This window comes from Hyaena hyaena, unplaced genomic scaffold (assembly GCF_003009895.1).
Source record: "Hyaena hyaena isolate Hyena2069 unplaced genomic scaffold, ASM300989v1 scaffold_21, whole genome shotgun sequence".
NCBI classification, from domain to species: Eukaryota; Metazoa; Chordata; class Mammalia; order Carnivora; family Hyaenidae; genus Hyaena; species Hyaena hyaena.
In genome coordinates, this window is record NW_024080653.1 from 5,062,637 (window position 1) to 5,090,391 (window position 27,755).

At 63.1% G+C, this 27,755-nt stretch overlaps 3 protein-coding genes across 8 annotated transcripts in view; 1 reads left to right on the plus strand and 2 right to left on the minus strand.

The window, feature by feature from the left end:
• Positions 1-2,406: 2,406 nt before the first annotated feature.
• Positions 2,407-11,352, minus strand: TEPSIN (TEPSIN adaptor related protein complex 4 accessory protein). The gene is made up of 13 exons (XM_039226382.1): positions 11,243-11,352; positions 10,213-10,285; positions 9,851-9,942; positions 9,602-9,695; positions 7,885-7,952; positions 7,645-7,723; positions 7,431-7,502; positions 6,737-6,925; positions 5,766-5,943; positions 5,542-5,655; positions 5,379-5,457; positions 5,035-5,169; positions 2,407-4,117 (listed from the first exon to the last, which is right to left on the minus strand). The coding sequence occupies exons 1-13, from the start codon at positions 11,288-11,290 to the stop codon at positions 3,599-3,601; spliced, it is 1,740 nt and encodes a 579-aa protein (XP_039082313.1). The 5' UTR covers positions 11,291-11,352; the 3' UTR covers positions 2,407-3,598.
• Positions 11,353-11,426: 74 nt separating this feature from the next.
• Positions 11,427-15,056, plus strand: NDUFAF8 (NADH:ubiquinone oxidoreductase complex assembly factor 8). 4 transcript variants are annotated; one of them, XM_039226385.1, is made up of 4 exons: positions 11,427-11,724; positions 11,821-11,928; positions 13,416-13,488; positions 13,883-13,971. In XM_039226385.1, exons 1-3 carry the CDS (start codon positions 11,641-11,643, stop codon positions 13,473-13,475), a joined length of 252 nt encoding a protein of 83 aa, XP_039082316.1. In that variant the 5' UTR covers positions 11,427-11,640; the 3' UTR covers positions 13,476-13,488; positions 13,883-13,971. The 4 variants fall into 4 exon arrangements, with proteins under 4 accessions (XP_039082316.1, XP_039082314.1, XP_039082315.1 ...); XM_039226383.1 differs by having other exon boundaries at positions 11,428-11,724; positions 11,821-11,932; positions 13,883-15,056; XM_039226384.1 differs by lacking the exon at positions 13,416-13,488 and having other exon boundaries at positions 11,428-11,724; positions 11,821-11,932; positions 13,883-14,067.
• A 643-nt stretch (positions 15,057-15,699) lies between these two features.
• The window catches only part of SLC38A10 (solute carrier family 38 member 10), a 41,079-nt gene continuing 29,023 nt past the window's right edge, over positions 15,700-27,755 (minus strand). For 2 of the 3 annotated variants that reach the window (XM_039226378.1, XM_039226380.1), the window contains 6 exons: positions 22,760-22,927; positions 22,017-22,472; positions 21,265-21,381; positions 20,138-20,161; positions 17,968-18,129; positions 15,700-17,769 (listed from right to left, as the gene is read on the minus strand). In XM_039226378.1, coding sequence (XP_039082309.1) covers positions 16,751-17,769; positions 17,968-18,129; positions 20,138-20,161; positions 21,265-21,381; positions 22,017-22,472; positions 22,760-22,927 — 1,946 coding nt within the window. In that variant the 3' untranslated portion in view covers positions 15,700-16,750. The remainder of the gene's footprint in view (positions 17,770-17,967; positions 18,130-20,137; positions 20,162-21,264; positions 21,382-22,016; positions 22,473-22,759; positions 22,928-27,755) is intronic. The other variant, XM_039226379.1, reaches the window with a different exon arrangement.

The window sequence follows — 27,755 nt, forward strand, 5'->3', positions numbered from 1 at the left end:
TGTTTCCTTCACTGTGCAGCGGCTTTTTGTCTTCATGAGGTCCCAATAGTTCATTTTTGCTTTTGTTTCCCTTGCCTCCAGAGACATGTTGAGTAAGAAGTTGCTGTGGCCAAATTCAAAGAGATTTTTGCCTGCTTTCTCCTCGAGGATTTTGATGGTTCCTGTCTTACATTTAGGTCTTTCATCCATCTTTATTTTTGTGTATGGGGTAAGAAAGCGGTCCAGGTTCATTTTTCTGCATGTCGCTGTCCAGTTTTGCCAGCACCATTTGCTGAAGAGACTGTCTTTATTCCACTGGATATTTTTATGCTTTGTCAAAGATTAGTTGGCCATACATTTTTGGGTTCATATCTGGGTTCTCTATTCTATTCCATTGATCTAAGTGTCTATTTTTGTGCCAGTACCATACTGTCTTGGTGTTTACAGTGTGGTAACACATCTAGAGGTCTGGGATTGTGATGCCACCAGCTTTGGTTTTCATTTCAGGATTGCTTTGGCTATTTGGGGTCTTTTCTGGTTCCATACAAGTTTTAGGATTGTTTGATCTAGCTCTGTGAAGAATGCTGGTATTATTCTGATAGAGATTGTATTGAATATGTAGGTTCCTTCGGGTAGTATTGACATTTTAACAGTATTTGTTCTTCCAATCCATGAGCTATTTTTTTTTTTTTTTGAGATATAATTAAAACACTTTTTCTCTCCAGCTTTACTGAAACTGAATTGGCATATAACATGGTGCAAGTTTAAGGTGCACATGAAGGTGCTGACTTGATATTTGTAGATTGCAGGATTACCACTGTAGCATTCGATGACACCTCCATCCCATTACATGGCTGTTTCTTTGTGGTGTACATAATATTACAGTTCTGTGTCTTTGGATTTATACATCCAGGCAACCACCATCCTAATTAAGACATGAAACATCCCGATCCCAAGTTTTACTGCCTCTTTCTGCTCAGTTCCACCACGCGGGCACTTTTGCGTCTTTCTTCTTTCACGGAGCAGAATGTTTTTGAAATGCATCCATGTTGTGTGGACCTTGTATCTGTCCCTTGTTTGGGCATCATTGCAGGTCACGACGGCATGTGACTTTTTGTGTCCAGCCTCAGTCATTAGGGTCTTTGTGGCGATGTGGAACCAAAGGGATTGGCAGTGAAGCTGGTGGAAAGAACCGGAGATTCCAAGATGGGACAATGGGAGTAGATGGTAGGATCTTGGCAGCAGCCAAAGTGGACTGTTTTGTGGCCAAGAGAATGGTCTGGGGGAGCCTTCCAACGGGGGCACGTGTGGGGTTGGAAGGAAGGTATCGGATGATCTATAAACCAAGGAAGCAGGGTAGGGCTGTAGTTCTCTGGGAGGAGCTGGTCTTGACCCCCCCACCCCCACCCGCTGTCTGTGTTGTTTGGGTTCTTGTCTTTGCTGCTTGGGTTCAGCTTTCCTGAGCGCTGCTCTCCGGTCCCGGGGCCAAAGCTGCGGTGCTGCCGGATGTGCTTTCAGCTTCAAGGCCACTTCTTCCTGCAGCCTGGGAGGGGGTGTGGGTTCTGACTGGACACGAATTCCAGGTCTGCCAGTGGCTTCTCAGTGAACATTGCTTCCTTTGTGAATGCTTCTGGTGCTTTCCTTTAGGAAGGTGCCCTGGGTCTGGCATCCTGAAATTGACATGCGTTACCACGCTCTGCTCCTGGGACCAAAACAAGAAAACATTCTGGACTGAATAAAAACAAAACTGTCAGAATTCAGGGGATGCAATCAAAGCAGTGTCCAGAGGAAAGCTTAGAGCATTGACATTTTTATGTTAGAAAAATAAAGCTCTCAAGTCGATAATCTAAGCTTCCACCTTAAAGAAACTAGAAAAAGAAGAAAAATAATCCCCAAACAGTAGGAATAATAAAAAGCAGACGGCAAGGAAATGCAAAACATAAAACGGTAGGAAAAAAGGAAACCTGAACATTTAGTTCTTTGAAAAAAATCAGTATTAACAAACTTCTAATCAGACTAACCAAAAAAAAGGGTAAAGTTATCAACATCAGAAATGAAAGGCGGAATATCATTACAGATCCTACAGAAATAGGGATAATAAAACTATGCCATATGATACTCCATGGCCGTATTTGACAATTCCATGAAATGGACCAATACCTTGAAAGATAAATTCCTGAAAGTCACTTGAAGAAAGAGGTAACCCAAAGAGCCCTGTACCTACTTGAAAAACTTTACAGTCAAAACCTTACAATTAAGAAAATTAAAGGACCACATACTTCCACTGGGGAGTTCTCTCCAACATTTAAGGAAGAAATAACACCTGTCCTACTTTTAGACAAGTTCTCTAAGAGTGCCCCTCACTAATGCTATTTTCACCAACACACCCACAGACATACACACAAAGAAGAGAAAAAACATCAACAGTGAGGCCTTGCATGAACGACCGTGTTTATTCGGGAGTTTTGGGGCTGCATCCCTGGAGTGGCACCATGGCACCCCCAGGGCACCAGAACCTTCGCCCCCACACAGTCTGCAGGGAGCAGGCAACGCAGGGAGCTGGGTCACACCGGGACCTGGCAGCACAAACAGCCTGACCCCGACCCACCCCCACCCCCCGTGGACATGAGGCTGCGAAGCTGCTTCTCCCTGCAAAGGGAGTGCTCTGAGCCCAAAAACAAAGAGCCAAGCCATGGTTCCAAATCCACACAAAACCCCTTGTTTCTGAGAGGCAGGCACGGGTGTCCGGGGCCCTGAGGTCAGCGTTTCCCAGGCCTGCTGCTGCAGGAAGTCAAGTCCAGAGAGTAGCCTCGGGTAAGGGAGACATGGGGGGAAACTGAGGTAGCCCAAGCCCTCCTCTAAGGGTGGCAAGGGCCATGGCCTGGATGGTCTCCTCCTGACTCACCCCCCACAGAGGGGCCAGGGGCCCTTCTGCACGGTGCCTGTGAGGACCCTGGGAGCCCCCGACCACTCATTAGGAGCTCCTGTCCCCTCCACGCAGGCCGTGCTTCGCCCTCTGGCCACCTGGTCCCCCTTGAAGTCCATCTGGCTGTAGGGAGAGGGGCCTGACAGTGTCTGCAGGTCGGGCCTCCAGACGGCTGCAAGGCCGGAGACCTGGGGACCCCAGCCACCACCCCGAACGAGCAGCTCAGTTCCTAACTCTGCCTAGAAACGGGCCCAGCTCGGCGCGGGTCCCGCTCTCCCTCAAGGCCTCGGGGCTGTCCCTCCAGCCACCACACCCACAGGAGGGGCCCGTGCACGATGGGGGGCCTGCCTCATCCAGCAGGAAAACGGCGAACCCACTTTTGGGTTGGGAGCTGACCCCTGTGGACCCTTTGCATGGTGCCTCCCGGCGCTGTGGGCTCGTGCACTCCGGGCGCACCCCCGGGGCTTGACTGGCGGTGGTCGTGTTCGCTCTGGTCAGCTGCCGGCGCTGCGTCCCCTGCGAGTGAGGGGAAGCAGCCGGAGGGAGAGCAGGACCGGCCACAGCCACCCAAGAGGAAACACTCTTCAGTAGGACATGGGGGCTGTGGGCAAAAGGGACAGCACAGAGTCCCGGCGTCCTGGGATTTATAGGCCGGGGCCACGGTGACTCCCCACGTGGCCCAGGCTGGCAAGGTCACGAGTTTAGGAATGGGAAAGCAGAAGGTTCTGAGCCGGGAGGCGCTCCTGCTGCTGCCGTCCTCTGTGACGACGTCCAGGGGGCCTGGGGGGCCTCTTCCGTGGCGGGACCGGCCCCCAGCAGGCGGGGACAGGCCACCAGTTCCATGCCAGCAAACAGGGACCTGCAGCCGCCGCTGGGCCCTGGGCAAAGTTCTGGCGCCCCCTCTGGGGAGCCCGTGCCCCGCGGGCTCCACTCAGATCCGGCCCCCTCCACTCTGGAGCCCACCAGTCCAGCCTCGGCCTCCCTAGGGACTGAGAGGGGGGAGCCGTCTGGGGGAAGGGGGTGCGCAGGGCCCTGGGCCAGAAAGAGGGCGGAACTCAGCGGCTGTAGGAAAGCATGGCTCCCGGAGAAAGGCACGGCGTCGGTTAGCAGGTCGGCGGGGCCCCCGCGGGCAGACGCAGGGCCCGGCTCGGTTGGCGGCCTCCAGGCGGGGGGGGGCCGCTGTCGGCAGGAGGCTTCAAAGTGCCTCAGGATCTGGACGAGGAAGCAGAGGGGGCCGGGTGAGGGTCCTGTGCACCCCAGGGAGCACAGGAGACACAGCCCCCCAGGCGCAGGCGGCTCACCCTCCTCTTCCGGTCACCCCCACCAGCCACCCTGCGTGCACCCAAACACGCGAACCCGCTCCTACGCGTTCCCCGGCCGCGAACCTGGCTGTGTGACCGGCCAGCTCAGGGAGAGGGGTCCCTTGCTGGGCGCCACGGCAGCGCCTGACACACATGCAGAGGAAACAAACATGCCTTAAACCCTCCGGTCCTTCCCAAGTCTGCGCACATGGCCTTCCCCCGGCCTTCATGCCCTCAGAGACACCACGGTGCCTCGCTGTGGCGAGGTCACCGATTCTTTGACAAAGGAGAGTTTAAAGACAAGCCACCCAGGATCTGGATTCTCAGTGGTCACAGAGGAGCGCAGAAGCTGGGGATGCCAGTGGGCAGGTGGAAGTACTGGGGCCTGGTTGAGGGGGTGCCGGCCTGGAGGGGGGCTGCCCGGAGGCTCCCCAGTAAGGGAGCCAGGCGGCCCTCACACAGTTCCAGCTTTCCGGGGAAAGGGGCTCGCGTGAAGGAAAACGCTTCTGCTCTCCAAGAGCCCAGCACGGACTCGTGAACTGGGACTCCGGCTGGCAAACAGAAGAATAAATGGACCTGAGCAACCAAGGAGGGCTTCTCACAGGCGGCCACACGGGTGCTGAGCCACGTGGGAGGGGGAGCTGCGTGCAGGGCAGAGCTGAGAGCAGCAGGGCAGGCGAGCGGAGAGGTCCCAGGAGCCGGAAGAAGCCACAAGCCGAGGACCTCGGCTGCTGTGCTAAGGGCACAGCCCGTCCTGGGTGGGGGCGCATCTGGGAAAGGCTAGCGGGACAGGTGTGCAAGTCTCCTCTGGGTCCCCATGCTACCCACCTTGGTGGCCTTGTTGGTCACAGGTCCAGGGCTGCCCGCGCTGAGCTCCTGCAGCCGTGGCCGGGTGAGGAGCAGGATGTGTTCCTGGGAGAGCAGGTCGGTGTGGCCCAGGGAGGCGATGGCGCCCAGCGCCCTCTGCTGGGCAGACGGAAGGTCAGCGCGGTCCCGCGCCCCAGGGAGGCCCATCTCACAGCTCGCTTCCTCCTCGTGGCCCGACTACGGCCCCAAGGCAGGGACCCCAGGGGTGGGCCCACTCCCCCCATTTCCTAGGGCAGGCCCGGGGCGAGGAGGTTGCTGGCCAGCCCCGTCCACTCCCCTCGCCGCGCCCCCAGCCCCGGCCTCACCATCTGCACGCACTCGCCGGCCCCGTCCAGGCGGCGCATCAGCAGCTCCAGGACCGCCTCACAGTTGAGCAGCCCGCACCTGCAGGAAGGGACGAGCAGGAGGGGGGGCGGGGGTGGGGGCGGGGGCTGGGAGTGAGGAGCGGGGGGGGGGGGGGAGACTCACTCTTTGATGAAGCACTGTGCCTCCTCTCGGCTCAGAAAGGGGCGTGGCCCCCGCGTCACCGTCTGGACCAGACTCTGCTCCTGCTGGCAGTCACTCAGGGTCATGGCCTCAACCCTGTTGGGAGCACGGCGGTCAGGGCAGAGAGAGACTCCTCCAGGTCAGGCCCCAACCCAGGGTGGGACCCCAAAGAGGACCAGGGAGGGTGCCCCACGGCACCCACTCACCGCTCTGCCAGGTCGCTGGGTGCCTGGCTGGCCGCTGAGGGGCTGTCACTGCCCGACCGACTGCCCGAGTTGGAGACCTTGCCTGGGTCACCGCTCTCCCGGGACGAATTCTGGGAGCTGGAGCCGCTGTCTGGCTCGTCCCAGCCCCCTCCCGCCTGCCCGGGCTGGGGTCTCGTGACTGTGACAAACAGGACCGAGGGTGAGATCGGGGAGGGGAGGGGGCTCTGACCCTCCCCCTACACCCCTCCCCAGGGTATCTGGACCAAGAAACACCAGGCACGAGGAGACAGGGGACAGAGCAGGACACCCCTCACAGCGAACGGTCAGGACGGGGACTGCCAGCCCACAGCAGAAGGGGCAGGGCCCGAGCCTGCGTCACACAGACCCCGACCGTCTTCCTTCAGGCCAGGAAAACCCCCAGGACATGCTGCTCTTAGAGGCGGGCGTGCAGCTCGCCGGGACACCTGCCGTCCTGTCCCCCACACGCCCAGCCCTGGGGTCGGCCTGTGGGGCCGTCGTCCCCCCCGCTCTGTCCCCCCACTAGAACGCGTGCGCCGTGGAGGCTGCTCCTGGCCCCGGCCCCGCTGCCGCCCTGGCTGGACCGGCCAAAGCTGAGCTACGGCCCAGCTCACGTCCCCGGCCTGCACCTGAGGAGATGGGACCTGGGAGCCCCGCCCCCTTAGCGCTGTGAAGGCAGGGTTCCTCCCCGGAGCAGGAAGCTGGCAAAACAGCCTCTAGATGCCACGTGATCTGCGTGCAGCGAGACAGCCACCACAGAGGCCACGGCAAGCGTGCAAGGAGTCAGGGCAAGGCTGGGCAAGGCTGGGCAAGGCTGGGCAAGGCTGGGCAAGGCTGGGCAAGGCTGGGCGGGGCCCCTCCCCGGACAGGACACTGCCTTTCCCCTCCTCGCTCCTGCAGATTATGGGGGGGGGGGGAGGGCCTGCTCACCCAGACGCCCCGGGGAGTCTCACCACTTCCTCGGGTGCCCAGGAGAGCCACGGGGCCACCACGGGCAGCTGCGGGCGTCACGGCAGGCTGGTAGGCGTCACCTCGCGGGAGGGGCCTCCGGGTGCCGGGGCTCCCGGGCCCAGGGCGCACAGCGCTGGCCACCACCTCTGCAGCCTTCTGGATGGTGGAGAGGAAGGCTTCGCCCGCAGAGCCTGTGCCAGAGACAGAGAGAGAGAGAGAGAGGGTGCCAGCTGCCTCCAGTCCTGCCCCCCCGGAGGAGTTCGAGAGGCCAGCACATCAGCTGTACTACAGAGCAGAGCCTACACAGGGCACCTAGCTCCTTCCAGAAGCTTCCCCAGTGAATGCTGCTTCAGTGTATTCGCAGGCCCGACGGAGCCTGGTGCTGAGCACCGTGCCCAGAACAGGCAGCGCCCAGGCAGGCTGTGTCCACTCACGACCGGCGCCGCCCTCACGACCACCACCCTCGGCCCTCGGCCCTCTGAGGACCCAGGGCCTGGGTGCATGTACAGAACCAGCCCTGCCTGGCTTCTCGCCTGTTAATTACACAGACAGGCCCTGCCTCATTCTCTCACAGGCCCAGGCAGGGAAGACTGTGGGGGCAGGGCACACCAGCCCCAGCCACACCACCCTCCATGCCTCCCAGGCCAGATCTGCCAGACCCTTCCCCCCACACCCCCGCGCCCCTGCTGCACTCACCTGTGGGGCCCCGTTCCTTGCTGTAGCCGAAGCCCTGGAGGGCACCCTGGGGCCTGGACTCGGAGCCCATGCCTGCGGGCAGGACCCACATCAGCACCACCGTAGCCGCTCACGCTCAGCTCTGTGCACGGGGGATGGCGGGGGGGGGGGGGGGGGGGGGCCCCGAACCCGGCCCAGAGTGAAAACCCAGCGACAGGGATGGGTGGTCGCCTACCTGCTGGAGGCAGGGCCCTGGGAGGCTGGGAGGGAGGCAGGGGGGACAGGCTGTCCGAGAACAAGGCACTCCCCAGGTCCTAGACGAGGAGGCAGAGGGCGATCAGCGCGCTGAGGTCGGCTCTGTTCCGCCCCACCCCATCCCCCTGTCCCCACAGCAGGGGCGGAGCCAGGGCCCCAGGGGGTGGGTAAAGCAGTGTCCATCATGGCTGTCCCAGGCTGACCCGAGTCCTGGACTCACCTGGGCGGCCGCCCGCACCTTCTGGTACAAGCTGTTTCCGTGGAGAGGGTCCGGGGGCCCTGAGAAAACTGCAGGATGGAGGCAGGCGCACAGGTGAGCGGCAGCTTTGAGGCTCCCCCGGCCCTGGTCACGGGCCCCCCATGGACCCCTGGCAGATGACGCCGGCACCCCGAGGCTCAGGGGTAACTTTCTGAACCACAGGTCTGATCAAGTGCCCGTGCAACAGCCCTTCCAAGTCAAAGTCCCTAAGGTGGCCCCCACCCTCTGCGCCCCCAAGCCTGGGGAGACCCCAGATGCCCCTCATCCAGGACCCACTGCCCCACACTGCCACTCAGAGATACACCACCGACCCCCCCAGCCCCCAGCCACCCCGTCGCTCCTGCCCACGGGGCAGAACGAGGGTGCCCCGCTCCCCGACCCCACTGCCGCCTCTCACCAGGGTTCCTGCACTGGCTGCCTCCTCGCACCCTCTCAACCCACTCTCCACTCAGCGCCCGTGTGCCCTGCGAGCAGATCTCATCCAATCAAAGCCCCGCAGAGGCTCCCAGGACCCCGATGATACAACCTCTCTCTACGTAAGCACTTCAGCTGTGACGAATGGGATTTTCCCAGAAGGAATCAAGTGACACCCCCCCTTACCTGTGTCCTGTCACAAATGCATCTCATTTTCCGCCCCAGCAGGTGGCCCAGGGTGGGCACACATCGGCCCCTGCACCCAGGAGTGGATCCACAAAGGGAACCACGGGGGTGGGATGCCCCAGAGGACCCGGTCTGCGGGCTGTGCCGCCCCACAACCAGCTCTGCTCGCTGCCCCACCTCCCCGACAGCCTGTGGCATAGTCCCCGGGGCAGGTGCTCGCAGCACGACGGACTGGGACGGGCCCTGCGGCAGCAGAAACTCTCGTCCCAACAAGACGCACTGTCTGCCGCGCCCGGGGCTGCTTCAGCTGCCTCCCGGGGTGGAGGACGGGGGTGAGGGCTCGCAGTGCCCTGCCCACACTCAGCCCTGCCTTCAGCCAAGCGACAGCAGTGGTTTTGGGGTGTGGGGTATGTCCGCACCTGGCAGGTAGGATGGAAGTGCTCAGGGTCCCCTAGGGGCACCGTGGTGGCCAAGAGCATCTGGCTCCCCCTCCCCGGCGCTGCCCTCTTGGGGACAGGTTGGCAGGCGTGGTTCTGGCCTGAAGGTCGAGCCCTTCCGGTCACTCAGGGTGTGTGGTGGGGGCTGTGGACGCTGCACCCCTGAGACTGACTGTGACCAGGCCTCCTGCCTTACTTGGGGGAGAGGTCTCAGGTCACGTCCCCCAGGTCCCAGTGAGGGACAAAGACACGGACAGTGCCAGACCCACCTGTGCTAGACCTAGAGCCAGCAGGCCAGAGCCCCTCTCCTGGGGCTCCCGCAGATTTTCTGAAGCAGAAGCTTAGTGCCCCCGGCTCTGGCCCTGGGAAGCAGTGCTGGGGAGCAGACAGAGCCCCTCTGCTGTGCCAGGTACTAGAACAGGCAGGACAGGCCTGGGCTGCCAAGGCGTGGCAGGGCACACGGATGGAAGTAAGCCACCATATTGAGGGCGCGGCGCCACGAAGGAAGGGAAAGCACGTGGCAGAGTGAAGGCAGTTGCTGGGGTCCCGCGGGTGGGCGGGGCGTCTCTGCCCGGCGGTGGCTGTCACTAAGGGACTCTGGCTACAACCTGCCTTGGCCGCCCTCCCCTCTGCGCGCATACCTGCGGCTTCCTGGATGAAGGCAGGGTTGCGTTTGAGGATGAGCAGGGACGACGAGGAGCCGTGACCACACAGGTGGAGCAGGATCTTCAGCACCTGGGGGACAGTTGCACGGGGCAGCACAGGCCCAGAGGGCAGCCTGCACGCATCCCGCGGCGACCCTCTCCTCGTGCTTTGCCGCCCACTGGCAGGAGCTCGGGCCCTGACCCGTCCCCCAGCGGAGGGTCTGCGGGGGCCACTCAGGGACTCACCTTGAGCTTCACTCGGCCAGAGCCGCTGTGCAGACGGTTCAGAAGGTACTCCAGGAGGCACTGGCTGCTGCCCAGGGACTCGTGCGAGATCTCTGGTAGGCGCTTGGGTTAGGGAAGGAGCGAGCTGACCCCAGGTCACTCGAGGCCACGCTGACCGGGGAGAGAACCAGGCCTTCCTGCCAGCGGACTTCTCCCGCGTCTTCCCCGCAAACACCCACCCCAGGCCCTGGTGTCAGGAGCTCAGGGCTCTTGGGGCCTCCTGCGCCCTGTGGCTTTGGGCCCACCCACACTTGTCCCTACGTAGAGGAGCCAGGGGAGCTCCTCAGGACAGGCCCCTGCACGTGAGTGACAAGGAAGGATACTGGCGATCTCCTCAAACAAGTAGCCCGGACACGGGACATCGTCGTCTGACGTTCCCTTCAGGAGAATCGGGAGCTGAAAGGGAGCGAGAGCGCCTGCCGCCATGAGCAGGCATCACGGGGATAAAACCCAAACCCCCGTTCCCCCTGGGTGTGGCGCCTGGGCGCCTGGAGAGCCTGAGCCTCAGTGCAAAGACCGGACAGGGAACCTCAGGGTCACTCACGCCAACAGGTGCGTGGACTCTGCCGGGTGCTCACTACAGACTAGTGTGAAAGGCAGCGGCCTAACGTCACAAGAACACGGTCCTGGAAGTCACGCTATTTGTGCAGCAAGACCCCAAGGGGAGGTGGGCAGACGTGCACAACCGTGGAGGCCTTGGCGGAGGCTGCGTCTCGGGCGGCCCGGCCGCCGAACCCCTGCCTGCCCTGCCGACGCTCAAGGCCGCCCGCAGACTCCGCTTCGGCTCCGGCCACACCCGCAACAGGCCCCGACCGCCGTTTCCCGGAGCATCTGCCCCGAGGGGCTGACGTGGTGAACGTGGGTCTCCTAAGCTCGGGAGCGTCCTTCCCAAGGACCTGAGGGCCCCGGGTTGAAACGCACCCATTAGGAAGGCCCGGGCCCGTCTCGCAGGCCCTGTGCGGGGGCAGGACCCCCAGTCCCCAAGGCGCCGCCGCAGGGCACTGCCCGACCCCCGCCTCCCTCAGGGCTCCCGGCACGTGAGCGACCGGCTCTGCCGTCTGAAGCCCCGGCCGTCCCTTCCCATTCGGGCTCCGTCCGGGGAGACGGGAAGTGGGGAGGGCGTGGCCCGCCCACACCGCGTCGGGGACCCGGCCCCGAGCCTGGAGTGGCCACAGGGACGGGCCGCAGGGGCCCAGGGAGGGCCGGGAAGGTTCGAGGAGGACCGGCCCGGAGCGGCCCGGAGGGGGGTGGGGGCGCCCCCGGGCCTGGGAGGAGGCCGCGGCGGGCGCCGAGCAGGGCCAGGGAGGGGAACGGCTCGCGTCCGGGGTGGGGGCCGCGGCCGCCCGCACTCACCCGGTGCAGGAAGCTCAGGCGGTCCCGCAGCTGCGGCGTGGCCGCCATGATGCCGGCCACCTTCCGGCCCCGCCCGCAGCCGCCGACCCCCTCCAATCCCCGCGCGGGCCTGGCCAGGCTGGCCAATCGCTCGCGGGGGGCGGGGCCTGGAGCCGCTGCCGGCAAACAACCGGAGTTTGGTCCAATTCGAAGTCCCAGGTCAGAGACAGACAAATCCACGGGCCACTTGCGGGGCTCGGGAGGCCCGGCGCCGTTCCGGAAGCGAGGCCGGGCCGGAGCCGTGGCCGGGCCAGACGGAAAGCGCAGGAAAGGCGACGGGCGGAAGGCGCGCCTGGCGAGCCGCCGGAAGAGGGCGGGCCTAAGATGGCGGCGCCCGTGTGTGCCGGGAGGGGCCGCTCATGTCCGGGAACGCTGCGGTGTGGGGGCGCGTGCGGGGCCGCCTCCGCGCCTTCCCCGAGCGCCTCGCGGCCTGTGGGGCCGAGGTGAGGAGCTGCCGGGAGGGGCGCGGGCGGGGTCTGTCCTGGGTGACCGGCGCGGGGGCCCCGCCGCGACCCTCGCCTCTCCCCGTCCGCTCCCAGGCCGCGGCCTATGGCAGGTGTGTGCAGGCGTCCACGGCCCCGGGCGGCCGCCTGACGAAGGACCTCTGTGTGCAGGAGTTCGAGGCCCTGCGGAGCTGCTTCGCCGCGGTAGGTGGGCGCCGCCCCGCCTTGGGAAGGGGAACCGGGAGGGGGACCCCTGCGCTCTCGTCGCGCCCGCGCCGCGCGTTCGGTGCCGGGAGCCGCGGAGCTTGTGTGCCGCCGTCTGTCGAGCGAGGGGAACGCCAGCCTCGTCGTGAAGACGCTGGTGGCGGCGGGGGCAGGTGTGCCAAAGCTCCGTGTGACCCGTGCTGTCGCTGGGGCCTCGAGCCCGAACGAAGCGCAGCCCGGGCTCCAACGGAAGGCAGCTCGGCACCTGCTGTCTCCGCTTCTTTGGTGTTTAGGGCCCCGCGTGTGCACTGTGCGCGCCGTTGTAACCGCAGGGCCACGGGGACACACCGAGAGGGCTGCTGTGCTGCCAGGACCCCCCCCCCCCGCCCCCCGACGGCATATTGCAGAGGATGGAAGGAGAATCAATAGGCCACTGTCCTGGGTTTGTCAGAGGCGGATAAGCCCTCCAGCCCCCCTGCCCTGACTGGTTTTCACTGGCCGGGAAAGGGGCCCCACTGGGAACAGTCCGCTGGGTTTGGGGGTTTTTTTTTGGTTCTGGACTCTAACCACTCAACAGCAAGTCCCTTCTCTTTCTGAGCCATTTTTCCGACCCCCATTTGATCAGATGCTGAGCCACTAGGGGTCCTGTGAATATCACCAGCACTTTATGAAAATGTAGAGTTACAGTGTTGTATTTGCACATTTTGTAAAGAACACGGAGCAAGGAGGGCTGGCGGAGACGCAGACATGCCCAGAGAACCTCCACGGGGAGTTCCAGACAGCATGAGGAGAGGGCTCCCTGTGATGGGTGTCCTGGGCTGGTGCCCAAGGCATCACCACCCAAGGTGCCCCCGTTGGGTGGGTCTGGGGTTGGGCCATGATGCCAACTCTCAGCTCTGCCGTCAGGAGCTGCCGGTGCAGGGAACTGGGCTGCACACGGGGCGGTTGGGTGAGCTGGGCAGGACTCGGGACCCGAGGCCGTTTCCTGATGTTCTGGGATCATCTTGAGCAGAGCGGCTAGAGTGGGTTAGCCGCTTCTCCAAGGAGAAGCTCCCAGAGGGCTCAGATCTTGCACCTTTCCTTGTGATGATTATGGCCCAGACCCCCTGGCCTCATCCTGCCCTGGTCACCAGCCTCAGATCCGATGTGGGCCGTTCATCCAAGGTTGCACCTGTCCCTTGCTTCCTGCTTCTTGGCAGCTTCCCTGTTTGACAGGCCTCCCCAGGGGACAAGATGAAGCTTCACCGTGTACTAATGGTTGGAAGAATTGATGTGTAAGATGATCAACCGTGTTAGTTACGCACAGATTTTCTGTACCACCTTTGTGGTTAGGAGTTGTCTGTTCCAGTCACCTGATCACCCACCTGTGACTTCTTTATGTTTCTCTGCCTTGGTCACATGAGATGTCCCCACGGTGTGCATGCTGCCCTCAGGAGCCCTCCGCTGTTTTAACATGCCATTTATCACAGAAGGTGACTTCCCTGCAGGCCCCGGGCGCCAGGCACTTGCAGCTGAGGACTGGGACGCTCCAGTGTCTGTCACCATGAGGCCGCGCATCGAGTGCGTCCCCGCCCGTCCTGTTGAGCCCACAGCACTTGTGCTCCAAACCAGCTCCGTCCCGGGGAGCCCCGCCCCCAGGCCAACATTTCAGCGGCTCTGCTTAGTGTTTTCTGTCAAGCTCCCACTGCCCTGCGAGGACCAAGGGTGGTGTGTTGGGGGCAGGGGTTTGCACAGCGCCCGGTCCAGGGTGGGCGTGGCTTCGGGAGTGCACGGTCACGGAGCAGACCCAGCCCCTCAGCCCGTGGCAGTTCCTAGCAGCTGGGCCCTCTGCCGCGCACCCACAACCAGGCTCTGCATAAAGTATTTGCTGGGAGGTGGCACCTGGGAGGGTGGCTTCTGCCTTTTGCGGTAACATCTAACTTAACCCGTTCAAACCAAATCCTTTATCTTCCAGGCCAAGAAGACCCCAAGGGGAGGCCTTTAGGATGGACAAACCAGCACTGCACTTGTGTCTGCTGCCCATGGCCCCGAGGGGCAGACGTCTAAGACATCTAAAGCTTTTAGAGCTAAAAGGACTGCACACGCATCAGGGCACGTCATGGGCAGAGGGGGAGTTTGGTTTTCCTGCCTCGTGTATGTAAGGTTTCTGGTTAGAATAAGCAGCAGTGAAGCAACAATGCAGACCATAGCCGACCACGCCGGGTCTCTCCTGTTGTACGCAGTGTGCGCGGGCTGTGGGTGCGCACTGCTCCAAGAACTTTCACCCAGAATACGTTGTCTGAGGCTAACGGAGCCACCAGATGTAGCTGCCACCAGCGTGCAGCAATGCCGTGAGGAGAAGCCTGGGTGTAGGGAGGACAACTCGGGTGCTTTTTCTGGACTTACAGGCAGAAAGGAGGGGCTGCCCTTCTAGAGGCTGGGGGGGCGAGGCGCCAGCCAGCCCAGAGAGGGTCTGGCTTAGGAATCCAGTGGCAGTGACAGCACATGGGGCGCCTGCCCTTCTGTAGCCGCCTCTGGAGTCAGAGCCCAAGCCCCTTGACCTCACCCCGCAGTGCTTACGGGGACGCACACACACAGCCAGGGGTTCCCCAGTGCCTGTGGCCTGAGGATCCCGCGGGTCCTGAGTGCCACCTGCTGGATGCTTGGGGACTGTGCTCCAAGAGTTCCTCCAGCCACTGGCACGCCCGAGTCCCCAGCACCCACGCACGGGTGGGGGGAGGCGTCTGTGCTCCACTGACCCCACACGCCCTGGGGGCCCAGTGATCCTTACCACCACCACCACCACCGGGTTCCTCCCTCACTGAGCCTTGAGGGTGTGCCCCGGACCCTCGTACACCATCCGGGGTCCCGACGGCCTCCCTCGTGTGGGGCTTGCGGGTGTCTGCTGGCCACTGGCTCCCGGCCCTTCCAGAACCATCCTGCCAGGTGCCTTCGTGCCCCCATGTCTCCCACCTCTGCTCTCAAGCTTCCCACGTGTCCCTCCCCTTTGGGCCACCCACCAAAACCCCTTCCAAGTTCCTCAGCCTTCTCCTTGCTCTCTGGCTTCACTGAATTCGCTCCAGCTTGAAGACCGTGTTTACGGAGGGAAATTCAACGAAACTGGCGTCTGGTGCAGCCGCGTCATCACATCCAGTTCCTCATGTGTGTCTGTACTGGTCACCGGTGTCAGCCCTCGAACGGGAAGCCCTGAAGGCAGGATCCTACCCCACCTGCCCAGGCAGCTACCCAAGGGGAAGGGGTGCCCACGGACGGCTTGCTGCTCCGGCCAGACTGCCCATTGCCCTGCCAGGCGTGGTGCCAGCGGTCTGTGGCCCTGCCCCCCTCCCCCAGCTCCCTGGAGTTCTGGCAAGGTGACCCTGCCCAGAGGTCCCAAGTTCTCCCCCGAGGGCTGTGGACTGGAGGGGGGGGTGGTGGAGGTGAGAGCCAGGAGGCAGGGAGAGTGTGGACGGGACGAGGACCCTGAGTGTCCAAGGGCAGCAGGACACCCCCCACCCCCCCAGTGAGGAAGCTGCAGGATAGCAGGACCTCCAGGAACACACGAACTCAGGTCAAGAACACACGCGGGTTAGCAGGTTTGGAAATAAAATTCCACTTTAAAAACTTAACACAGTTCCAGTCCTAGGGAAACATCCAAAAGGTGTTTTCCCACCAAGCCGGGTCGGTTTGGAGTCCTACTAAAGGATAGGAAACACCCAAGACCCCTCCCCCTTCGTCAGGGGCTTTCCTCCTCCCCCAGCGCCCACCCCAGGGTCAGGAGGAACCAGCTCGGCATCCAGACTCCACCTTTTTTATTATTTGCTTCTGGTCCTTGGACACAGGAAATGACCCAATTTTGAAGGTGCAGGGAGGTCACACGAAGCTGCGGCCGGACCTGCCCGCAGCGGTGGGCCTCCCGCCTGCCCGGGCACCTGCAGCTCGTGGTCGGTGAGTGGCTGCACCGGGGCCCCTGGCGGCAGGGTCTGGGGCACACACACACGCACACGTGGGACAGAGCTGGCCTGGGCTTGAAGGTGGACGGCCCACCGCACGTGCCAGTTACACCCGCGCCCTGACCAGCCTCTGGGGGCGGCCTCCGGCTTTTCTGTTCCCTGAAAACAAAACGCCGCCCCGCCTGCTTACAGGGTCTCTCGGGGGCTGCGTGGGCTCCGGCTCCGGCTCCCGTGTCACCTGTGAGGTTTGGTCAGTAGGTGCTCTTCCCTGACCGCCTGTCGCAGCCCTACCCTGGCCACGGGCTCCTCGATGCCACAGCTCTGCTAACCAGACGCCACACTATCGGTTATGCTTAAAACAACTTTCTGGTTTGGGAAACTGCAGGGAGCGCAGAGCAGACCTCGAAGGGGCAGGGGTGGCTGTGCGCCCAGGCAGCTTTCCGACCCCAGGGGTGGCCCCGGGCCCAGTGCGCCCCAGACACGAAGCGGTGTCCGCCGAGCAGCCGGGTGGAGGCGGTGTGCATTGGGGAGTTTCTACAACACTCAACATCATGTGAACAACGAACATGTAAAGCAACTGGGAGTCTGGCGGACTGGGGGCTCACACCCCAAGTCCCTGTCGGGGCGGCGGTTCCCCGCCGGCCTCTTGAGGCCCCAGGTGGACGCGGCAGCGTCCGAGTCTGGGCAAGTGGCTTTCTCCCCGAGGCCACGGTGAGCTCAGTCACTTGGACAAGATGGGGGACGGCAAAGGCACAGGCTGTCTGGGGACGAGGCCGCAGTGAGCGGCCCTGCGGACTCCCACCCACGGTGTGTCCTCTGGAACGCGGCGCCCACGTGGTCCTGGCACGGCTGGGTGACACCAGCACCCCAGGACAGTGGCCATGAGCAGGCGCTCATGGGTCCTCCAGGCCCTCGGCCAGCTGCTTCATCTGGCGGCCATGGACCACCCGCAAAGCGCCCCCCGCGGCCTGGTGGAGCTGGGTCTCTAGGGCGCTGCGGAGATCATTGACCTGCACGTCCGGGAGGGGGTGGAAGCTGATGATGACCCTGTCCTTCGTGGCTGGGGCCCCCCCTGGCCCAGAGGCCACATCCCGCCGTCTCCTCCGAAGGTCAGAACCGGCCTGCACTTTCAGGTCTCGGTTGGGTTTGGCGTAGTCTGGCTTCTCGGCCCCGGGGATGGCTGGTTGGGGCCGGAGGTCTGGGTTTGGCCTCTGCTCAAGTTCTTGGACGGCAGCGTCCTCCCCCCGAGCAGGCGCACGGTCCCCGCCGGCGGCCTCCCTTCTGGCCTCCGGGTGGCCGCCCAGCTGCCCACCCTGACCCAGCGCAGAGACAGCCCGGGGCTCCAGCTGCCGGCTCTCGGCCTGGGCCCCAGCGGCTGCTCCTCCAGACTTGCTGGCCGCGCCTGCAGGCGCCTGGTCGCGGCTGACCGGCTGCAGCTTCACACGCGGGGCACCCATCTCTCCTGCCTCCGGCTCATCTGCCTCCGGGACGCCGGCACCAGCGGCCGCCACCTCTTTTCTGGATTTCCTCCTTTCGTGGGAGCCTCCGCCGGGAACGTCCTGACGCCGCCCTGGGAATTCGCCGGCGACGGGCTTCTCTGGGCTCCCGGGCACCCCGGCCGGGCCAGGCACGGGCTCGCGCTCCTGCGCGCCGGCGCCCTGCTGGCCCTCCCTCTGCTCAGCCAGGGCTGCCCGGGGCTCCGCGTCGGCTGCGCCAGGAGGACCCGCCGGAGCTCTGCCTGCGGCCCCCACGGGATCCTCCACGGAGCGCTGGCCGTGCCCCTGAGGAGGAGCAGGGGGATGCCCCGGACCTCCGGGCGCGGGTTCCAAAGGCTGCTGGGGGGGCCGCTCCACGGTCTCCTCGCCAGGAGCCTCCTGCTCCTTCGCCACCCCGGGCTCAGGCGGCACTTCGGCTGCAAATGAAGGAGGCCACCAGTTCAGCTAAAGAAATGACAAGCTACGGACGCAGGAACAGAAAGGAGAACTTGCCAGCACAGTGGTGTGACGCACAAATCAGAACTGCCCTCTGGGCCCTGGAGCCAGAGACCTGGCCACACGGCCGCGCCCGTGCGCTCAGGGACAGCCCCCTTCCCGGCCCGGCCCCGACTTGCCCTCCTCGCCGTCCTGCCTCTGCTGGCGCATCTCCTTGTGCTGCTCCTCGATGACCGCGAGCAGCTTCTCCTGCTGGTCCAGGAGCCGCTTCTGCTGCACCTGCTGCTCCTTGATCACCTGCAGCAGGACGGCGTGGTCCAGCATCTCCGCCCGGCCGGCTTCTGCGGGGGGAGCGCTCGCTCAGGGGCTGCCCCCGCCGCACGGGGGCCGGGGGGGGGGCTGTGCCAGCCGGGGGCTGGTGTGACAAGGCTGGAATGGCGTGCGGCCCTCCCCTCCCTGGCACGCCCCGCGCTGGCTTGCGTGGGCCTGTGGTTTAGACATGCCCAGCAGGGTCCCAGCTGCTCTGATTGTCACTCCCTGGGAATAAAGACTGAGAGAAGCCCCAGAGAAGGTTCTGTGCCACAATGGCAATGATGGTGGTGTTCTGGGCTGGGTAAGGACTCTAAGAAAGCATCTGCCAAGCTGAGAATTTCAGAAACACACAGAATTTGAGGTGCCTGGGTGGCGTGGCTCAGGTCAGTTGAGCGTCCGACTTCGGCTCAGGTCATGATCTCACAGTTCATGAGTTTGAGCCCCGCGTCTGGCTCTGTGCTGACAGCTCGGAGCCTGGAGCTGCTTCAGATGCTGTCTCCCCCTCTCTCTGCCCCTCCCCTGCTTGTGCTCTGTCTCTCTTTCTCAAAAATAAACACTAAAAAAATTATTTTAAAAAAGCAACCCAAAAAACAAAAAGCAAACGATTCTCTTCCCTTCCAGCAGGGACCAGAACGGCAACCTGCTGAAGCAGTGGCCAGCTGCCGGTGCACGGGGCTCCCGGCACGGCCTCTGACCGGCGCCGCGGGGGGAGGGTGCCAGGCTGAAATGGCGGAGGCCAGTGCAGCGGGCGCATGTAAGAGCGCCCGCCTGCTCTCTCTGTTCCGCCAACACAGAACGTGGGCCCGGGAAGAGGCCCCGAGTCTGAGCGCCCGGTGCCCGCAGCAGCCGCCAGCCGGCGCACAGGGGAGCCCACGTCCGGCTGTTTTGGTGCTGGGCCAGCTCCTCGCAGAGAACAGCCACGGCTTAGGTAACTTCCGCAACACACGTGTCTCTACACGGGAGTCTGGGGGTGATGATGTGAGCAGGTGGGGCCGGTCGGGGGGAAAGTTCAGAATGAAGAAGAACATTCCGTGAGCAGTGACAGCAGACGCCCTGGCCAGGGCCCACATGCTGAGCACACACAGATGCGCTGGCCCGTCCCCCCCGCGGTGGCCTGTGAGCTGCCACATGGCACAGGGCTGGCCTCCTCCAGGGACTGCAGTGGCTTCTCCCCAGAGGCCAGACCTCAGGGAGGACTGGAAGACCAGACCACACAGAAGGCGAAGCCCCTCAGCAGCTCTGCTCCCCAGGTGCCCACGTGGACACCCTAAGGTCACGGAGATGCCTGCCCGAGAAAGACCACATTCCGCAGACCGAGGAGAGGCCCCATGCCTCCTCTTACATGAAGGAAATGCGCAGCACTGCCCCTACGGGGTGCTCTAGACCAGCCACCCGAGCCAGGGACCTCGCTGTCACCCTGGGTGCCCGTGGCTCATGGCCACGTCATGGTCAACAGTACAAGGACAGCTCCACACGCCGCCCGTCCACAGGGCAGGCGCTGAAGGGGCGGGCCCCAGCCTGTGCGGCCCCTTGGGGGAGTAGCCCTGGCCAGGTGCTGGAAGAAGAGGGAGGTGGCACGGTGTCATGTCCAGCCAGAAGCGACACACAGGGCAGATGTGACCCAGAGTAGCGGCAGGCAGTGCCCACAGGCAGAGCCCGGCCCCTGGGACCAGGCTCACAGATGGGACGTAACAGACATGCAGATATATGAACACGGGGCCATGCACACGGCAAGAGTGACACGTGGGCTCATCCTCGGGGGACGCTGGGAGCAGCCGGCACTTCCAGACCGCACCCACCACCCTCTAGGACCGGGCTGTTTGTGCAAAGCCATGAGTTGGGGTGCCAGGAGGAACCCAACTAAGGGGCTGGGAGGCCCACGCCCAGGGGGCAGGCCGTGTGTGTGGCTCCTGGGGTCTGGCCGCACACGCTCCCGGCGGGGCCACTACGGACAGCCTGCCTGTGGCATCTTGTTCTCGCACCTGAACGCCCTCCACAAGCAGGCTTTCTGCGGGAACGGCCCCCCCGGATTCCTACCTGCTACTATCTTTTTGATTTCAGCTGTTCATCCCATTGAGAGGCGTACAGAAGAAAGGCAGAATAGGAAACCATGAAAATTCTCTTTTCAGAAAGAAAAAAAAATCGAAAGAATCAGACAGGTTTAGGCAACAGATCATAAGGACTAGAATCTAAACACAAGGAGACTGAAACCAAAGACGAAGAGGCAAGTATGAACGGGCTACGCGCCCCCACACCCCAGGCCCCCCGTGGCCCCTGGCTGGGACACTCCCAGGCCCAAGCTTCGGGCTGGCTCACCCCGCAGGACCCGCAGGGAGGCAGCTGGGGGGCGGGGGCAGCGGGCGTCCATCCCCAGGAGCTGCCCCCGCGCGGCTCCGCAGAGATCCCCACGCAGACCCCGGACACGCTGGGGCCACGCCTCAGACAGAGTCGGTGGTGCCAGGGCTGGGTTCTGGGTTCTAACCAGGCGGGCATGTGCACAGAGACCCCCTGGTCACCAGGAGATCACGAGCCAGGAAGGCTGCCCCCACCCAGGCCACAGAAGCAGGTGCCCAACGGGGTGGGGCTGCTAGGAGGGGGTCACCCCCAAACCAGCACGAAGCTCTGAGGAAGACGAACCGCTGGGGAAAAGTACGACAGGCTCCCGTTTGGGGACAGGTGCCACTCTTCCCTGCAGGCGGCACGGATCCTGCCCCTAGCCTTGGGGCAGTAACAGCCCCCTGCCCTCCCACTGGGTCACGGGGAAGGCACGTCCTGAAAACGAGCAGCATCCGGGCGCACAAACTCGCCCACACCCGGCAGCACTCAGCACTACATGCGAGGTGGGAAAAGTAACATCGCTGCTTTCAAAGAGCTACAAACGGGAACAGAAGACCATGTGACACGGCGACAGATGTTCTTTTAAGGGGAGAAAGAGACATAAAAACTGTGCCCAGGGAGGGGCCCAAGAGAAAGCTGCTGGTGGGGAGGGGGTAGTTCAAGTCTTTCCTCAGGAGGATGCCAGGAAGTACCGAGGCGGGGGGATGGGCTGGGGGGGAGCGCCTCGAAAGGCCCCCCCCAGGATGATAGGCACCTGCGCTCCTTCCCTGTCATCGCTGCTGTCACGGGACCCCAGGGAGGTTGCGGCAAGAAAGTGAAGGCCTTACCCTCCAGCTTGCTGCCCGCGTGGCCTGCGCCCTGGCCCTCTGCGTTCCTCTGTTCCCGCAGCTCTGCCTGCGGCCCAGGCTCAGGGGGCAGCTTCACCGGGAGGGGAGCCTTGCCACCTGCACACATGAAGATTCTGGAGGTTTGCAAAGAATTCAGAAGAAAGTGGCAGGGGGGTGGGGAGGGGAGTGGCAGCAGAGGGGGCAGAGAAGGGACGAGGAGGGGGAGCTGCCTCCTAAAACCCCCCTCCACTTGGCCCCTCCCCCTGCCAGCAAGTTCATATCCGACCTGACGATTACCAGGGACGTAGTAAAAACATATTTAACATTCACGCAGGTTCGTGGCAGCAAGCCAGCATTAACTACCTTCCCCAATTAACATGCAAGAACCGTCTAACCAGCGCCCAGACGGCACTTAACAACGTGGTACCTGTCAAGCACTCCCGGCGCGTCCCCCGTGTGCGCCCAGACACACAGGAACAGCACGGCACCTGACAGTTAGTGGTCCGGCAGACAGCCGTGTGACAGGTACCGCAGTAGCTGTCGAGCCAGCAGACGCCCGCTTCCCTCAACAGCTGCTGGAAGGGCTGCTCCCCTCGCTTATTTGCGTGCTGATCCCGGGAGCCGAGCGGGAGCGTGGGGACCACAGGGAGGGCGACCCATTCCTGCTGCCCCTCCCCAGCCTCCCCCGGGGCCCACAGCACGGGGGCCTCGCGAGGGAGAGGACTTTGCCAAGACAAGCCCATGACACCCACCGGGCTGACTCTTCTCCGGCAGCTCGTCCGCAGCCCCTGCAGCCAGGCCTGGGGGTGGGATCCCGCCTGCTCTCTCCCCTGCACCCGCCACCGGGGCGTCCTGCCCCTCAGGGAGCAGTGCCTGGGGCCCTGGATGCAGACCCCTGTCGCCTGGCCCCTGGTCCTCCTTCACAGGCTCGATGGCTGGCTGCACATTTTCTTCTGGAACCTTCTGGGGGTCTTCAGGGAGACCCCCTGCTGCCTCCAAGCCCTGGTCGTCTCTGGGTCTCTCTCTTCCCGAATCTGGCAGAGGCGGTGCCATCTGAGCCTTGCCGCCCAGAGCCTTCTCATCCACGTGCTTGGACGGACGCTCATTCTCCTCCCGTTCTTCCTGGTCTTCACCTTCGTCCACCACCACCTTGTCATGAGGGACAGGGGGTTCGTGGCGGTGGGCCTCGCCCATCGGCACCGCAACACCTAGAAGGACACAGACGTGTCGGGAGCAGGCAGCGGAGGGGTCCCCGGCCCTCCATCCCAGGGGCTGTGAAGTGAGTTCTGGTGCCCGAGGGCGGCACACCGGCTGGCAAGTGCCGCCTCTGACCGATCGGACTTCTACCCGAGCACGGATACTCCTAGGAAATTACAAAAGGGGCCTGCTGCTGTGGCCAGGGGAAGAACAGCCAGCTGAATCAAAGAAGGAGGGAGGCTGAGAGGACCGGAATTAGGCAGGCCCCTCCCCTACCGTCCCGGCGCACGCAGCCCACCTTGGCCAGGGCGGTGCAGCTGCACCTCCTCCTGTTTCTCCTTGGCGTCTTCCCTCGGGGGCACGTTCACAGGGCCCTTGATCTGGGCCTGCTCCATCTCATCTTTCTCATTTGGCAGCTTCGGCTTATCTCGGCCGTCCTCAGCCTCGTCCACGATCGGGTGCTGGCCTGTAAGCACCGCACAGCTAACAGCAGTGTCTCCACGTGGCCACGCCGCCAATCAGCACAGGGACCGGGCCGTTTTCCCTAGATTGTAATCACATTTCCTGGCCGAATGGCAGAGCCTAGGTGGTTATCTTTTCCCTGCTCCATCATTAGCAACTAAGTAGCACAGAAAACGGTCATTTTCATGTGTATTCATGACAAAAATGTCAAAATGCAATTTACACCTAACTGGGTACAGAAAAGCAACACTCCATGTAATGTTGGCTGTCACCACCAGGTGGCAGCATGAGCCCACGCTTCGCCAGCATCCGCCCAGGGGGTCCCCCTTTCCTCAGGACAACCACCCTGCCCCAACTCAACCCCTTGCTACCAGCCGGCACAGAAACGGCAGATGCCGGGGGAGACTGATGTGCGATTCCGTCAATATCTTACTGTGGACAGTGACAATTAGCATCCAAGGAAGACGAGAGCAGGATGCAGAGCCTGGGAAGCGGCACCCCACCCCTGCCTGAGCACCGCGCCCCCTGTCCCCCCCGCAGCCGTCCTGGGCCACAGCTCACCCACGCAGCAACCGTGGGGCCCACAGACCGGGGTCTAAACAGCCTGTAAGGAAACTGCCTCCATTAAGAAGTCAGGCAAATGTGGCAGAAACTAAACACCCTGGGAAAAGAAACTTTAAAAAAAACCCGCCATTTCACCCTCTGTTCCCCGTCTCCAGACACGAGCTGCCCAGAAAAGGGGAGACTAACATCTTCCGTGCACAGCTGTACTACTGGCCTGTGCAGGGCTTGGGGGCACGAGATGGTGAGGCGGGGGGTGGGGGGGTCACAGCAATCCGGCTCAGATGGGACCCTGCCTCTCCTGAAGGAGAGGAAATGACCCAGGCCGACTCAATGTGCCCGCCCAGGGAGGTGCACTCACACGCCTGGGTGCTGGCCGGCAACGTGGGGTAGCGCCCTTACCAAACTGGCACAGGGCCCGGCCCTCCCAGGTGGTGGGGGCGCGGGTAACAGCCAGCAGGAAGCAGACTCCAAACTCTACAGTTGAACCAACCAGCCGATAACAGTAAGCTCGTGAAGTCGCCTGGGCAGGTGAAAATGTTCTGGTCTCCATCACACAATTAACCCCTTCCCGGGGCCCGCGCTCAAACAGGAACTGCCATAAATCAAGGTGTCTGTCCAGTGGATTACAGAGCTAAGGAAAAAAAGCCAAGAGGGAAGGAAAAACACGGGAGAGCAAAGAAAGCCGCCGTGCTAGCCCGGCCCCCAGTGGCCCATGCATGGATGGTCCTGTGTCAGCAGGAAAAGGGCGAGTCCGCCGCGAGAGCAGGGACGGCCTGGCGCAGTCTGGGCCGCAGGGGGCCCTGTGCAGGCACCCCGCCCCTGCAGCTGCCGGCCTGACCATCACCATCCACAGCAACAACCAGCGATTCCTCTCCTAGAACTGGGCCCTACGTAGGGGACAGTGTGCCAGCCATGCCTCCTGACAGAACCCTCAGAATCAGTGACTGGAAAGCAGCCTCTGGTCTGCTGGGACCACACACACAGGAAATGGCCCAGTGAGCAGACAGGCACCTCGGCTTCACCAGCGGGCACGTCACTCAGCCTCAGTGTCGTGGCTCCCGGTTACCAGTGACCACTAACGACCCGGGAAAATCCCGTGTCGGTGCCTCATTCTGCAGGGCGGAGGTGGAGACCAGCTGCCCCGGGCGGCCTCCTGCCACACTCAGGACTGCGCCGCCTGGGGGCAGGGACCCCACACCCTCCCGATGGCACTGCAGGCTGGGAGTGCCCCAAGAGAGACAGGCCGGCAGATGGCTACTTGTCAGACTCTCCTTTCCAGCGTCCAGCAGAGGCATCGAGTCCGTAACTCTGGCTCAGTGAGCTGAACGGTCAGGAGCTCCTGGAACTGTGCTCGGGGCTCCATGTTTGGAACCGGGGATGCGGGGGGGGGGGGGGGCCGGGGGGGGGGGGGGGGCACAGCCTCCAGAGCTGCCCTGCTCACTGCCCCAAGGAGGTCTGCACTGGAGGACCGGGGACTGGGGGTGCCCCCTTGTTGGCTCTCCCCTCCAGAACCCCGTCCTGAGTTGGGGTACACACTGATTGCCGGCAAGGACCAGCCCCTCTCTGGGGACCCAGTGGTCAGGGTGGAAGGTAATCACTTCAGACTATCAAGCACCAAAGTAAAGGGACCTTTCCAATCACAGACACAGAGTCCCTGTCAACTGGAGGGGAACCCAATTCAGGACTCGCACAGGACCCCAGGACCCCAGAACGGCTGCCCGACAGCGCTTGAAAAAGCCAGGCCCGCTTTTAGGGAGCTTTCTGGTGACTGGTTCCCAGAGCTCCTCGGAGCACCTGCCTGGACATGGCCGTGAGCGGCATGGCAAGTGCTCGTGTCCGAACCGCACGGTCCTGGACCTGACCGGCAGGGGCGTCGTGACTGCCACACCCCCGCCTTTCCTAGTGTGCAGGGAGCGCGATGGGCCCAGCCTCACTCGTTATGGTTCTCCCAGGAGCAGGCCCGTCTCCCCACGGGGAGCAGCTGGAGGGGGGCCTCCGAGGGCAGGTCCGGGTGGCTCAGGGCCGCACGCTGGGGGGCAGTGCCCTCCCTCCCCAAGGGGCACCCCGAAACCTCGGCCGGCAGAGGTACCTCACCGCCCAATGCCGTGTCCCACCAGGCGGGCAGAGAGCCCCCGGGACCCGGGAGAGCAGAGGCGGGACCCCGCTGCCCGCACCGAGAGGTGGACAGGCGTGGGGCCACGTCCTCCTCACGTACGCCGGGATCTGTCGCAGAGTGTGCACGATTTTTTGCCTGCGTGCAGGGGCGAGTCCTCAAGGGAGAGGGTACAGAGCCTGCGGTCACCCTCTGCCGCCTGTGCCCACAGGCATGGCCGCTGCGCGGCCTGCGCCCGGAAACCCAGTCCTGGCCCTCCTTGCTCCTCCCCCCAGAGCAGAAGCCAGTGTGCCCCGCAGGGTGCTGGGGGGCAGTGTGTGCCCAGGGGGCTCTGACACACACGCTGAGGATGCTGGGGGGCGGGAGGAGAAGAGGGGACATGGCGCACTCAGAGGAGGGAGCCAAACAAGTTACAGAATCTGACCTGCCCAGCCAGACCCTCTCGGGTGCTATCAGATAGGAGATAAATGGCCTAATTAGCCTTTTTAATGGATAATTGCCTCACGGGCCTCAGCAACCTCATTGCTCCACACTCCTGCTGTTCGCCACACCTGTGCGTGCGGGGGCTCTGCTCCCCAGGGGTGCCCGGGCCTGGGTGCTGGTTACACGTGTCCGCAGCAGGGCAGGACCGCCATCATCTGTCCCGGGGCCCACTCGGGGCTCCAAGGAAAGCCAGCACCGTTCTGGCCTCTGCAACATCAAAGAAACCAATAAAACCCCCCTCCGGCTGACGGGCAGAAGTCCGGCAGGGCGTGCGCATGGGGCAGGCCCCCGCGGTCCCCGCTCTGCCGCAACGAGGCAGCCCATCAATTACGGGGGAGGCCAGGGGCGAGAAAAACGGAGAACGCGCTAAAAACAAACGGCATGTGGTTCCAAGGGGGGCCATGTGTTTGGTTACGGCCTCGTGGAAGAAATGGAAACCAGATGTGGCCTCGGCGGGCGCCAGGTGAGCCGGCAGCCCACAGCCCGCCTCCAAGACGGGATGCGGCTGCCGACACAGGCTGTGGACTGCGCCGGCCACGGGGACAGGCGGCCAGGTGCTGACTGATGCCGGAAAACCCACAGCCAGCTGAGATGGGGACACTGGTGCCACAGTCATCCCCAAAGCACACACGGTGCCTGGCGGTGAGGGACCCAGCAGGTGCAGGCCACCCACCTCCCTCTTCCAGTGGACTTTCTCCATCCAAACTGCCCCAGCTGTACAAGGCAATGTGGGACCCGCAGGCAGCACCCGACCACCCGGACTTGTTTCTTCGGTAAATGCCGCCATTCGCCGGGGTCCTCTCTGTGGGGACCCAGAAGGGGAATCTTTGCCGGCCTTCACCATCCCATGAAGATAGAAGAGAGCATAGACCGCTGCTCCGAGCCCCACGACGGACTGTCCCCCACAGCGGAGTTTGTGGGATGCCCGGCTGCAGCCAGGGCTCTCCAAGTCGGAGCCCAGAGACAGACACGGCAACAAATCCAAGGGCCGTGTGCCTCTCACCGCTGGCAGACCAAGCCCCGGCAAGACCAGGCACGTTCAATTCTCTTGCCAGCCCTTCGGGGCCTTTTCTTCGGTCAATCACAGCAGGTGGGCAGACTGGGCCTCTCACTAGGGCACGCGCCCCTTAGCTGTGACCACCAACAGACACCTGAAACTCACGAGCAAACAGCCTCCCCAAGAGGGGCCTGCTCCCGAGGGGCATGCCGGGCAGGCCGTCTGGCAAATCTCAATCCAAGTGGGGGTCTCTTTGCAGGGGGAGGAGAGTCAGAGCTGAACACTGTACTCTTAGTGCAAACACACGCCACCGTCGTCAGAGCAGAGCCCCCCGGAGTGAAGGCTACCAAAAGCACACCCGCCCAGTGCCCAGCCTGAGGCCACGCAGAGCCGCGGGGGGTGAGGGACCACAGGGAGGAGGCCCTCCCAGCTCTGCCTGAGAGAGGGCCACAGGCTCAAAGAAACATCTTCTCTTGAAACCAACTCTGGATGCAACAGAGCCCCTTTAGTACCCCGGAAAGTCATACTCAGACACCACCCTGCACCTCAATAGGCACAGCCACCGGTGGGGTGACAGAGCCACGTAGGAGGCCGCGTGGGTCATCGCCCATCGACGGGTAGGTGGCCTGAGAGCAGCACGGGATATCAAACAAATCCAAGCGGCATTGCTGACTT

Coding starts and splice junctions, on each gene's coding strand:
- NDUFAF8 (XM_039226383.1), top strand. CDS start 11,641: ATGTCCGGGAACGCTGCGGTGTGGGGGCGCGTGCGGGGCCGCCTCCGC. Junction 11,725..11,820: donor TCGCGGCCTGTGGGGCCGAG/GTGAGGAGCTGC, acceptor GTCCGCTCCCAG/GCCGCGGCCTATGGCAGGTG. Junction 13,489..13,882: donor ACCATGAGGCCGCGCATCGA/GTGCGTCCCCGC, acceptor TTTATCTTCCAG/GCCAAGAAGACCCCAAGGGG.
- TEPSIN (XM_039226382.1), bottom strand. CDS start 11,290: ATGGCGGCCACGCCGCAGCTGCGGGACCGCCTGAGCTTCCTGCACCGG. Junction 6,926..7,430: donor CAAGGAACGGGGCCCCACAG/GTGAGTGCAGCA, acceptor TCTCTGGCACAG/GCTCTGCGGGCGAAGCCTTC. Junction 5,170..5,378: donor CCGGCGAGTGCGTGCAGATG/GTGAGGCCGGGG, acceptor TCTGCCCAGCAG/AGGGCGCTGGGCGCCATCGC.